The sequence below is a fragment of the Zosterops lateralis genome (assembly GCF_965231275.1).
Source record: "Zosterops lateralis genome assembly, chromosome: Z".
Taxonomy (NCBI): Eukaryota; Metazoa; Chordata; class Aves; order Passeriformes; family Zosteropidae; genus Zosterops; species Zosterops lateralis.
The window spans coordinates 39,658,084-39,671,064 of NC_139800.1; the positions used below are offsets into that span (position 1 = coordinate 39,658,084).

At 42.0% G+C, this 12,981-nt stretch overlaps 1 protein-coding gene across 3 annotated transcripts in view; it reads left to right on the forward strand.

Moving 5' to 3' along the window:
- Positions 1 to 1,778: 1,778 nt before the first annotated feature.
- Positions 1,779 to 12,981, forward strand: part of HABP4 (hyaluronan binding protein 4) — a 30,616-nt gene continuing 19,413 nt past the window's right edge. For all 3 annotated transcript variants that reach the window (XM_083884544.1, XM_083884545.1, XM_083884543.1), the window contains exons 1-2: positions 1,779 to 2,157; positions 12,607 to 12,754. In XM_083884544.1, the coding sequence (XP_083740670.1) occupies positions 1,866 to 2,157; positions 12,607 to 12,754 (440 nt within the window). In that variant the 5' untranslated portion in view covers positions 1,779 to 1,865. The remainder of the gene's footprint in view (positions 2,158 to 12,606; positions 12,755 to 12,981) is intronic.

The following is a 12,981-nucleotide window of genomic DNA, read 5'->3' on the forward strand; positions in this document are numbered from 1 at the left end:
CTCTCCTTTTATTCATTAATAAAGCTACGGGACTCCTCTGTCTCCTTTTCGGACATAAACCTCTGGCATTGTGGATTAATCTTCCTGACAGCTGCAACCAAAAAAGATGCAAATTACTTATATTTGTCATGCAAGACTTTTAATCAGTTTGGATGTTGGAATCTCTTACAGAAATTTTGTTTTGATTGACAGCTCAGAGCATCAGAAAACTAAGATTTTTTCTAAATCTTTGCATTAATTTTAGGAAATACAATTATACAGATAAAGATAAGTTATATTTATAGCAAACACTGGGTTTGGCTGTCTTTGTAGAATCTCTCTGAGCAGCTAGACTTTTTTTTCTCTTTTGAGAAAAAGAGAAATCTTTTTCTTCACAAAAACAAAGCCAAATCCCACAGAATACCGAATTTCTAATCTTACTGCTGAAATATTTCTGAATTCCTTGTATTCATACCTCTCCAGAGATATTATGACCTTCAAAGTACCTATTAAAGCTGCAAGGATATTACAGTCAGTGATGGCACTGGCCAGTGATGCTCCTCTGTCATCTTTCATATACGGCATAACTTTGACTTAAAGATGTAGAATATAAAGATGTAGATACGGTTTCTAGTTACTGTAATTAGGATAAAATTAATTTCTGAACAAGGTGGTGTACACAATGAAGCTATCATGACAGAGGAAGTATTAGTTTCCCCAGAATGATCAGAATAAAGACACCCTCATCACAGAAATCACGACTGCAGTCGCCATTCTTTGGGCGATTGTAGCTGGGGGCTAAGATTTTGTTGTTACTGTGGCTGACAAAAGTGCCACTGGTATTTCGCCCGCCCAGGTGCCCGTCCTCTGCCGAAAAAAGCTTTGATGGGTCTCACTGTCGGTCATATTTATTGAGACACATTTATTTTGGGACTCGCATCTCGGTGCAGACCCGTAAGCAGCCGCCGCTGCTCCTGCAGGGGCGGTGCATTAAATCCGCCGCCAGGGGGGCTGGGTGCCGGCGGAGCCCGGTCACGGTCTGGCCGGGCGGAGCCGCTCCCGGGCCGAGCTCTGAGCCCAGCGCGGGCTCCGGGCGGCGCTGGCGGTGCGGGCGGGCCGCGGGACCGCTGCGGGATGAACATTGCCGCGGGATGAACATCGCCGCCCTTCCCCGCAGACGGGGCGTTCCCGACACTTTGCGGTAACACCCGACCGGATCCCAGCGTGCCGGCCGCCCCCCGCGGAGCCGTCCCTTCGGAGCTCTCAGAGCAGCGAGCGCCTCTTTCCTTGGTGTCACTTGTTACAGGATGTACCGAAAGACACGCGGCGACACCGTTGTGTGATGGCGCCACATTTGCAGCGCTCGCCGCTCGGGAGCGGCCCCGGCCGGGACTGTGCCCGCCGGGACAGGCCCCTCGCCGTGCCCGAGGAGAGGCGGGCTCGGCCGCGCCGCCGCTGGGCTGGTGGGGCGCGCACCGCCTGAGTGATAGAGCGGCGCACCGCATTGGTCAGAGGCTGTGATTGACAGCTGCGGCGCTGCACGTTGGTTGGCCGAAACTGGGCACTCGGGGCGGAGCGGGGCGTAGCCCAGCGCCAGGATTGGCTGCTCTATTGCTCGCCGGTCGCGCGTGCAGGCCGTGGGCGGGCTCGGCCGCTCTTATAGGCGGCGGCGGCGGCGGCGGGCGCTCCGCGGGGCTCCATTGGCTGCCGGGGCGGCGGGGGGTGCGGGGAGGTGCGCGGCTCGTGGGCTCCGGGGCGGTGCGCGGGCCGGGCCGGGCCGGGCCGTCGTCGCTCTCGCCCGGCGTGCGCCTTGTTTCGGCCCCGAGCGGCAGCGGCAGCCTCGGCGGGGGCAAGGGGCGGTCGGGGGAGGAGAGGCGGCGGCGCGGATGATGACGGGGCCGGTGGGCAGCCCGCTGGCTGCCGTCATGCAGGAGAGTTTCGGGTGCTCCGTCGCCAATCGCTTCCATCAGCTCCTGGACGACGAGTCGGACCCGTTCGACGTCCTGCGCGAGGCCGAACGCCGGCAGCAGCAGAGGAAGAGGCGCGACGAGGCGGCGGCGGCCGGCGGGAGAGCCGTGCCCGGTGCCCGGGCGGGCGGCGGCAGGAGGGAGACCCAGAAGGAGCGCAGGCAGCCGGAGAGCGCCCCGGCACCCGCGCCTGCCGAGCCGCCACGGGCAGGTACTCTGGGGGGGCCGGGCGGGGCCGTGGCCGGTTCTGGGAAGGAGGGAAGGAGGAGGCTCCTGGCGTGTGGCCGGAGCCCTCGGCAGGCGTGGGGGCAGCGCTGTCACAGCACCGCTGAACAAAACCCGCTCCCCAGTGGGGTCGGCGTGGTGAATGCACCTGAAAGTGCCCTCAGAGAAAGCAGTGACACTTGGGCACGGTCCTGACACGATGTTGCGGAGCGCTCTCAGCCGAGAAGGTCTTTGAATATGTAAATGAAAACTTCAGCAGTCTCCCCAAGAGACAAGTGCAGGAACATTGACTCCTGCGGTGCGGCATCTACAGCGCTCAGGCTGGTTTAGCAGCCCTGATGCTGCTTTTCATTGCTTGTCACCCTGGGCAGTATCCTTCAGTGTCCGAATTTTCCGGCTGTGGTTTCTCGGTATCAGGGAGTTTTCTGGCCTTTCAGTGTCTTCAGGGTTCTAACATCACCTGGGATCTGTGCTTATTTTGCCTTGAACTTGCATTGGTGAATCAGCCTTTGAATAAAGCCTCATTTCCTGGGGTAGCTCTTCAGCACGGTGTTCAGGAATGGTCAGTTGCCATGTTTTGATGTGTAATATTGCTTGGGAAAAGAGGGAGTCAGTTGCGAAAATGTCTGTCACAGTCTTCTTTGCAGCTGGAGGCTTTGTTGGGAGCTGATTGTTATGTCTTAACGAGTCTGATTGTTGTTACTTACCCGATATTGAGCTTCATGTTGCTGGATTCAGTATCTGCAATATCTGAGAATTGGTGGATTGTTTCCAAGTATTGAGACTCTCTGTACGGGAGATTCTGTTTTCACACTCTTGGGTTGTAAATTCTCATTCTCCTGCAGGAGACAATGAAGCCTAACACATGATCTATTATTAAGATATTTTCTTCCATTAAACTCACAGTAATTGTACTGTGTGTTTTAATGCCCTAGAAAAGGCCTTTGAACCGGGGTTGTTGCTCCATCAAGTTGTTGCCAGTGTTACCAGTTCTATTGCTTAGGCTTACAGTCTTGTACACTCTTCCCTACAGCAGTTAGCTGATGCATTTGTAGGAGTTTATGGAGCAGAGAATCTTTCAATGCTAAATATGTCCTGGATAATGAGTGCCTTTGTAGAGGAAGATATAGACAACTTGTCACCATCTTTTTGGGCAGTTATACAAAATTAGTCTATTTGATGTTTCTCTGCAGATATGTGACTTTGTCCCCTAAGATCAATATTCTGACTATGACAGCTTATTTTATTTAAAGGTTACTCTATTGTGGTTGTCAGCAGAAGCTGAAGGAATCTGTTCAGTGAACAGAAAAATCTCAAGTTCTGATGAAAAAAGTTCTTGAACAAGAACTGGTGAGTATTGGTAGCTTACCAGGAGCATGGTAGTAGTGAAGACCTTCCTTTACCTCCTGCTTACCTGTAGGTGTCTTCATTCTTGGCAATACACTGTTGCCCTGTGGCCAGTATTCTCTGCAGCCTTGGTGTTAAGAAATCTCTTTTCTCACGCAGAGACAACGGGCATGTGCACCATGTTTCAATTTCCTGCTAATTTAAAATGAAGAAAAGACTGCTGACTATAGTACCCTTAGTGAAAGAGCATTAAGATCTAGTTTAAGAAGAGTTATTTCTCTTCTATATTTAAAAATGCACTTTCTTCTTTAAACATAGCATCTGTTCTAGATTTTATGTGTTTGTCTTCCTTGGGTAGGAAGTAAGGCCTATAAAAGTATAGTGATTAAGATGCTAAACCAGTGTGGATAGTCAAGACTTGGTCTTGACTGTGTGTTCTTCCTTGAATGTGCTGTCTTAGCAAATCTGCTCTGAATGGCAGGAACCCTCTGAGTTTGGGTAAGTACACAAGTGATGATGTAGCTGACAAATGTTAAGCAAGCGGCCTGTTGAGAGAAAAATCTTGCGGATTTTTGGAAGGAAGGAGGTCAGCTCTGTATTTAGGTCATACAAAGTTGGTTTGTTACATAGGGTTCAACCAGAAAACTTACAGATTTTATATAAGATTCAGAGGGCTATCAACTTAACAGGTGAGTGTGACCTTGTGACCCCACAGTTCGGCATAAAGCTTCTAATAACAGATGCGTTGCCGGAAGAGTGCACCTCTGTTTGGGGAAATAAATAGTACTGATTATTAAATAAAACTAATTGCCAAACTTTTAATTAAAAATAAAAAAGAAAAACAACACATCAAACTTAAGACTTTGTTAATAGACTTTCTTAGTGATTTCCCCACCCTCCCCCCCCCCCCCCCCGATTTTGGGCATAGCTACCTTTAACTTCTTTCTACTTACTAGTAATTAAACACCACAAAATAGCATCTAGACCCATCTGAAGAGCAGAATCAGATTCTGGTGGTATTCCAGTTTAAATGATGGAATTCACTGTATTCTGCTGGTGTTCTTGGAATCATCTCATGACAGAACAGGGCTGAAAGGCCATGTTGGAAGGGACCTCAAAGGATGGTCTGGTCCAAGATTTCCCAGGAAAGGTAGCCTTGGAGAGCTCATCTGCTGCCTTGTCCAGTTGCATTTTGAAAGCCTTCTTTGAAGGGGGCTTAACCATGAGAAGGTTGTTTCAGTGTAAGGTCGCAGCAGAAAGAAATTCTTAACACAGATGAAGTCTCTTGTGCAACTTGTCCCCGCTGTAGCCATTCACTTTCATGGGACTCCTTGTGCAGAGATCCTTCATCATTGTAGCCTTTCAAGTACCCGGGGTACTGTGATGTATGAAGCTTTATATGTATGTTTTATATTTATGATGTATGAAGGTTTATATGAAGCCTTGTCTGGGGACAATGTGACTCCTTCAGTCTTTGCTCATAAGGCAGTCTCACCAATCTTTTCATAACCTTCACAGCCTTCTTTTGGATATTCTGCAGCATAATCATCTTCATAACCCTCCTTTGGAGCCCTCTAGACTGTTCTGTCTAATTGCTAGTTTGTTCGCTTGTTTGGACTACAAAGTCTTGTAAAGTTTAATGATTTTTGTTTTATTCTAATATTATTTCTTGGGCATATTGGGTCTCTAGCAAAGGATTTTTAGAAAGACTGAAAGCACATCTAGTCTTCTATCTTGCAGTATAAGAAGTTTTATGGTAGTCAGAGATTTTTTCGTGGTATTATGTTTTAAAGTTTGAGTAGAAGATCTAGTCACAAAGTTCTGTAAGGTAGCTTTTTTTTAAAATATAGTTCTTCACTGAGTTTTCCAGAGCAGGTTTTACTAAATTTCTGGAGATATTTTCAATCTGAAGCAAACCTCCTGAGAGGCCTTTGCCAGATAATGTAATACTTTGACCTTTAGAATCCAAACTATTTATTATGAAAGGACACAACTGTAAGGAGAGCTTTTTAAGCTGCGTTTTTTATGGAGAAAATGGACTCCTATTTTATTGTCTACCAAAACCTTTTGACCTTAAATGTGTATTTTTTCTCTTCTACTGACTGTTGCTTTGTGGTTTTTAGACTGTATTAGCTGAAGATTTCAGTAAAGGCTGGTTGTGGGTATTTCAGCTCTTATAATTGCACCACTTGATGTTAACTCGGTTCATTCTTAGCACAGTGACCAAACTGCATTTGCCAGCTCTTTATTCAAAAGGCCCAGTTGCAGAGCTGGCATTCTTTATCAGTCCAGGAAAATTTAAATTTGTTGATCATGCAGTAATACTCTCTGTTCTTCTGAAATCTCTAAACCTTTGTTGCTAATATTCTAAAAGGTTTTCTTCTTTCACGTACATATGATGAGTCTGGTAACATTTATATGTAGCTCCTAAATACTGTTCTTTTGAGTTTTTAGCTGTGATTTTAAAATGGCATGGAAAGTTTTTATGTAATTTTATCTTTTACTGTAATTTTCTTATTTTTAAATATTTTATCCTGATAGGATTTTTTCAACTACAGTGTCATAAGGATTGCCTAGAAGAAAGTTGCGACAGATGATTCTGTAATTCAGCAAGTACTGGCACACATGAAAACAAAATGCTACATGATAGAGTCTAATTCCATGTGTCTCTCTGGTGTGTTGCTTGCAATAGCTGAAGCTTTTTTTTTTTTTGTATTTTGAGATACCCTTATTCTTTTGCAAATCATGTAATTTGCCATGCTTTAATTAATGAAATTAATTGTTTGAAGTTTGGTATAATAATTGTGTGGTCACACGCATTTAAAGGGGAGAAAGTAAAATTGTTTTTGTGGTCTTAATTCTTCTGCACTAAACTATAGCAAAATAAGTGCCTGAGTGCCTGAATTGCCTTTTACTATTTCTAGTTATGAAGTTTTGTTGTAAAGAAAGATTAGTTGCCTGTTTGTAAGTTGTTAGAGACGTTTATTCACCCTAGGCTTCCCACAGCTGAGTCTCTGACATCCAGTTTCTGGGGAAAAAACAGGAATTATTTTGTGGTACTGCAACAGGGACAGCTTAAGCTAGGTGCTTCACCAGAGGGACCCAGAACAAAGAAATACTTGTGATTTTATACCCTTACAACCTATGCACCTATTCTTTGCACACTTCACACACCTTGCATGGATCTCTTATTCCAATGGTGATTTTTGTTTTGGGGTCTTGTTCACTATTGATTCTTTCTCTGTACCTGTTTTTATCTGGATGGATTGCAGCTTCTGATGATAGCCATAACTTCTTAATCTTTTAGTTTGCACTGGTCTCTCTACTCCTAAACAGTAGTACAAGACTCATTCAGCATTTCAAGGTGAAAGTTTGCAGCTTGTGGCCTAAAACTTCAGCGCTTTGTTTATGCTAAGATAAAAGAATTCAGCTCACTAAACTAGTTGTAGACTAAACTGAGTCTACAACAGTCCTCCCTGTGTTTTTGCTAAGCTTTCCCACTATTATCAAAAGAACTCATGATGTCTTTCAAAGCATTTAACTGCTGTCCATAATGTCACATATGATGTTATTGCAAGTAACAGACATAATATCCTAATGCTTTAACAGCAACATAAGTGCACAGTAGAATGATGAATGACCATTTCCATTTAGGTTTTAATTTGGATTTCTGTGAAAATACCTTAATTAATAATTCAGTAATACCATTGAGCATGCCTTTTTTTTTTTTTTCCTCCAAGCTTTTTTGCATTTAACACACTGGGTCAGCCACTGATCTACTGATCTCCAAGAGGCTGGTCCTGGATGTAATTGCTTGCCAAACACTAGTTGTGTTGATGACAGCCTTAGATGTTGGGGAGGGCTATTTCCCAACATTGCATAATACCTTAAAGTATACTGCTCCTGAGCTTCAGGCCATTATAAAGCTATCTGACTACAAGTTGGAGGTTTTTTGGTTTTTTGGGTTTTTTTTGGTTGTTTTTTTTTTTTTTTGCGTTTTGTTGAAGCCTTTTGTATAAGCTTGAGAGTGTACGACAGAATTTTCCCTTGAAAGCTTAATAGCTACCAGAATAGAATCTGGATTTAAAATCCATCAGAAATGCTATTTTCTGCTGAAGCAAGGGACTCTCATTTTTTCCATATCATACCCCTTGCATGACACACTCCAAAAGCTTATTTAGACTTGGTATAAATAGTGACTCTAGCTGGTCATGTCATCACAAGGCTGCTTTTGCTAATTCAATTAATTTGGCCTCCTGGGCCATCAGCAAGGGTTGTAGAGGTTCCATTTTGAGCGCCTCAAAGTTTCTGAGCAATGCATAGCCTCTGTGCTGTTTTCCATTTACATAGTATGAAGATCCATTAGCGAACAGTTTAAGATCTAAGGTCTCTAGAGGCTGATTTTACAAATCTGTCCATAGCTGGCTGAGTGGAACACCTCATAGCAGTCGTGATGTGACTCTCTGTTGGAAGGAACAAATGGTAGAGTTGCTGAATTCAAAACATGACATTCTTTTAAAGTAATAGTAATTAAATTAATGATTTCAAATTCAGAACAATTCATGTTTTGAGGGGTCAATGTTTGTCTATTGTGTTAAGAATCAGTTCTACTTTGTGTTACACACACAGTTATGTGACCTATAACTATGTGACCTATAACTAGTATTCATTTTACATCTTGAATATCCTTTCTTTCTCCAGACTCCAATTCCACTTCCTCTGCCTTGATAGCTTTCAGTGTTTTACTTAACTGCTCTAGCCTTGGTAGTTGGGGTCTTCAGTACCCTCCTGTGCCTAAAAAATTCCTCATGATTGTTTTCTTTCTTGCTTTGTTTGGTCAAGGTATTTCTACCATAGCCTTGGACCTACTTGGTTCTTTTCAGGTGTCCTGGGCAGAAGGATCGTCTTTCAGATTTGGAGGGGGTTTCCTTCCTATTCTTTTTTATATTTTTTTTTGGGGTGGGGGGGGGAGGGTGGGGCGGGAAGTGGTTGTTGGCTTTTGTTGTTGTTCTGATTTTTTGTTTATTTGGGTGGCTTTTGTTTTGTGGGAGTTTTTTGTTTGTTCATTTGTTTTTGGTTTTATTTATGGATTAAGCACAAGCTCAGTTCTACATCAATGCTGATTTTACTCCACAGCTTTGTGGTTGTGGTTTTCAACAATTCTGGTATTTTTAACTCCTTTTGTAAGCTTTTGATGACCACACTGCTTCCCATAATGGTTAGGTTTATCCATTCAGGCAACAAATGTAATTCCATATCTCAGGTCTGTAAGAGGTCTCCTTTTATGCTGGGGAGTCTTCTGTCAATGCGACCCTTCCACAAACACTCTTTTTCCCATTTGCTCTTTGCAAGCAGTTATCTCTCTCAGCTTGTGAATTGCATGCCAGCTGCCACTATCACATCCTGATGTTCCTTACAGTAGGGAGTGGGAGAAAGAGCAAGGTTACTCCTTTAGTTTATAGTCACTGATAGCAGTTGCAGGCTGGGCTCCTTGTGGTGTTTGTCTGAAGTCAAGGCTTTGTAGAAACTTTTTTTTTTTTTAAACAAAAAAATTTAAAAAGGTGGGAACACACTCTCTCAGTACAAGACAGTGAAGAGCCACAAAGCAAAAGTCTCACTTGTTTAAGGATAGATGATAGGGATAGAGAAACTTGCTGAGAGCTAGACAGCAACACTGAAAAAGCATCTAGACTTTGCTGCATTGTTTTAAATCACTGTTAATACATATATATCCAGTGTCTGGGAAACCAAGCAATGCAGGTTATAAAAATTCAAGTTCTGCTTTTCCAGTTGCAGGTTCTATGTACGTATTTATTAAAAACACTGCTCTAGAAAATCTTCTTATCTAAATGCTGCAGTGTTAGTAAAACTAATACTAATAGTGAAATATTGTGGGCAAAATGAAAACTACTTAAGTATGTTTCCTCTTTATGATTTAGAGTTTTAACAATGTCTCATAAAACTGAGCTTTTTTTCTTTAGCATTGTCTAGTTCTAGTACCTGGTAATTTTAGTATTTACAGATTCTTTCCCTTTGATAATAATAGCTCATCTTCTTCTGGGGAAAAAAAAAAAAGCTAGGTCTGATGAAACACTTTAAACATCAGATTTTTTTTTTCTGATTTCTCAGTTTAAAAAGTAAAGTGTTAGGCAGCTTAGCCAACAGATTGGGCTGATGCAGTAACAATCCAGGGAAACTGTGGTGGAGAATAGTGGGACACATATTCAGGTGAATACAGATTACAGATGTAATTTTAAGACACAGGAAAACGTCTTTAAAGAGAGGCTAAACTAGGTAACCAGGAAAGAGTGATCTTTGGTTTTTAGAATTATGTTTGTAGGGCCTCGAGTAAATGACTCACAGAACTCCAAAGCTTTTTTTTGTGTGGTTTTGAAGAAAACCTGCATACCAGACTATATATACAAGCCAGCAGACAAAATTGGGGTGTACTTAGAAAGGTAGTTATTAAGCAAGCGTTCAAAGTGTACCCTAGTTCTTTAAGTTATTATGTCAGTGATATACAAGATGGTTCACGCTTTGTCTTGATTTTGTGGCCTTGATTTTTTTGTTCCCCAAAGGGTAGATGGGCCTTGAGCTCTGTAAATTAAACTGAGTCTGTGTTAGGACATACACGTGGCAGAGGAATAAAATTGTATAGCTTATACTATAGATGATGGCAAGTTCCAGTTTGGTTTGCGCTTACATGCAGAGCTGAAAGTTGTGCTGTTTTTTTTAACTGATTCACAAGCAGGTCACACAAACTTCTGCCATGAGGATGACTTGTCCTAATAGAGAGATACAGGTGCTGCATCCACTACAGTGTTGCAATCCCCTACTTCATATCTGTCAAACCAGTTAGGATGTTTTTGTGGCACTTACTACCTGTATAGAATAGTCTTTCTAGTGTTTAAAATCCATCTGCAGTCAATAAAGTTATGTGTTAGAATCAAAGTGAAATTGGAGTAGGACAGATGGCTCCATCCAGTATGTTCAGTGCTGCTGACATGTAATATACTGACATCTCCTGCAAGAAGACTTATTTTGAAGTACTTCTAAGTGGTACTAGGTAATAGAGCAAGACACTGTCTTTTTGAAATGACTTCTGCATCTTTTTTTTTTTTTTTTTTTTTTTTTTTTGGCATTGTTTTGCTAGTTCCAAGGAGCTCTTTGAATCTCAAGATGAAATTGAGGTTAATACTAAGTATGTAGGGATGGGTGCCCCTGACTACTGCCTTCTTGCCAAAGGAATCTTTTTAGAGTAACTGATGCTTCTGATAGCCAATGAGAGGATCAAAAATTAATAACACCATAGTCTTCTATACATTGTTGTGCATTCAGATCCAAACAAAATAACAAAATGAGGCCAGAAATTATTAGTCATTTTTTCCATAGCAAGATTCCAATTTAGAATTAACACTTACATAGTTGGTAGTGTAGTTGAGATTTGTGTAGAGCAGATGTTTCCCAAAAGCATGTATAATTCTGTATCTTTTATAATTTTACTTTGTGTTAAAACGTCCTGATTTGAAAAGCTTACTCAGAAACTGATTTCAAAAGTTGTCCTTTATCCAGAGATTAAATCATAATTTGGGTAATGCAAATGTGCTCAGTGCTCTAAGGATCAAGTAACTCTAAACCTTGAGAAAAGAGAATTACTGGAATGTATTATGTCAAGTGGTTTGTAGTTTAAAGAAAAACAAAGCTGGAGTTGCTTCTGCACCACACATAAAACTATCTTCTCTCTACAAATATGATTGTTCTTACTGCATAACAAAAAGCTTTATTTACCACTCACTCACCAAGTTGATAGTTCTTTGAAGCTTTCTCTTTGCAAATGGTATTAGACTTCCTCCTCACCACCTAAGCTTTGATCCAAAATCTTCTTATGTGGGCGTTTCTGTGGGGCTATGAATTAATTTGCATCTTAATATCGTGACATAAAATAGCCTTTTTTCTCTCTATGCTCTAGCAACAGAGGTACAGTAGCCAGGACTGTCACTTTTCCAGTAACCTGAGTTCAGTAATCTGCTCAGCATTCCACAGGTACTTCTTGTGGAAACAGTATCTTGGTTTTGTTTGAGACTGATTTTCCTGTTCTTTGCTTGATTGACTTACACTATTGGTGAAAAGGGTATTGGTTTAAATATAGAGGCCTAGCAGACAAAAAGGCTTTCTTTCTTTCTTCTGGAGAACTTGGTCCCAGATACAGAACAGAATTTGGGGAAATGGGAAGGGAAGCACATAAGGAACCTTAATCTTCTTCTTGATGTATACAGGTTGAGTGTAAAACTTCAGTTTATTGTATTATAATTTCACAATTTCTTTCCATTCATTCTGCCAACCCGATCCTCCGTGACCCCAACAACTGCTGAACAAAACCCTAAAAAGCTAAAATATATTTTATCTTGGAATATGTTTATATTCTGGAATTAGTAGTGTTGAAGTCTTTCTACTTTACTCTTTGGGTCTCTGCCACCTGAAGTCGGTTACTTTAGTGTTGTTGAATGATGCTTCCATGGAACAGCAGTGTGAGGCGGTGACCCTGTGATGGTTATTTGATACTGTGGCCATGAGCTTAGAGGACCTGGAGGCTTCGACTTCTAACTTGAGCTCATCTGGCTGGAGGCATGTCGTTTCACAATCAACACCTGTCTGTAAGGGGCCCTTCTCTTTCCCTCACCTTCATTGCTTCTGTTGCTACCTTTCAGTTAGCCTTTTCCATTGAAGCTTCTCCTCCTCATCCTGTACTATACTTTCACGATCCTTGAAGACATGAGAAAAACTGTTTCTGTTCTCCTTTTCTGTGACTTGTGAGCAAAATGAGATTTTTCTTTAGAAAAATCTTTCTTTTCTTTTCTGGAAATTTCTGACATATGTCAAAACCCATAGTATTTTGCAAGTTCATCAATACAGAAAGTAAAATAAATATGTGTCTTTCAAACAGTGTTGCCAACATTAACTATAAGGACTTTTAATATTTTGATGGACTTGGATTTAGAGGTGTAACCAACTCATTTCAGTCAGTGGTTTGGTAACTGCAGTTGTGTTACTGTTGAGCTGTCAGTAATCTCTGCATGTGTTTGTGTAGGCCCAAAGCGAGCACCCAGGCAGGGAGAACAACAAGGGTTCAGTAACAGAGGCACAGAGGGGAAAAAAGAGAAAACTGAATGGAGACCGTCTTTCAGGGAATACCGTCCCTATGGAGCACAAAGACAAGTGGAATTCTCAGTGGAACGGTATGTACCCTGCAGAGAGAACTAAGGCCCTCACAGAGGATCTGTGCATTATTAGCATGCAGGTTTTTTGCAAGGCTATTTACTTCATACCTGTGTGAGCCATAGTTTCAGCTTCTGGGAGGTTGAATTGGGACACTTTTGTTGAATGTTAGAAATATAAGGCAAAACTGAAAAATGTAAAGATCTGAAAATGTACCCCCTAGTCAGTAGCGTATTTAAAATGTTTC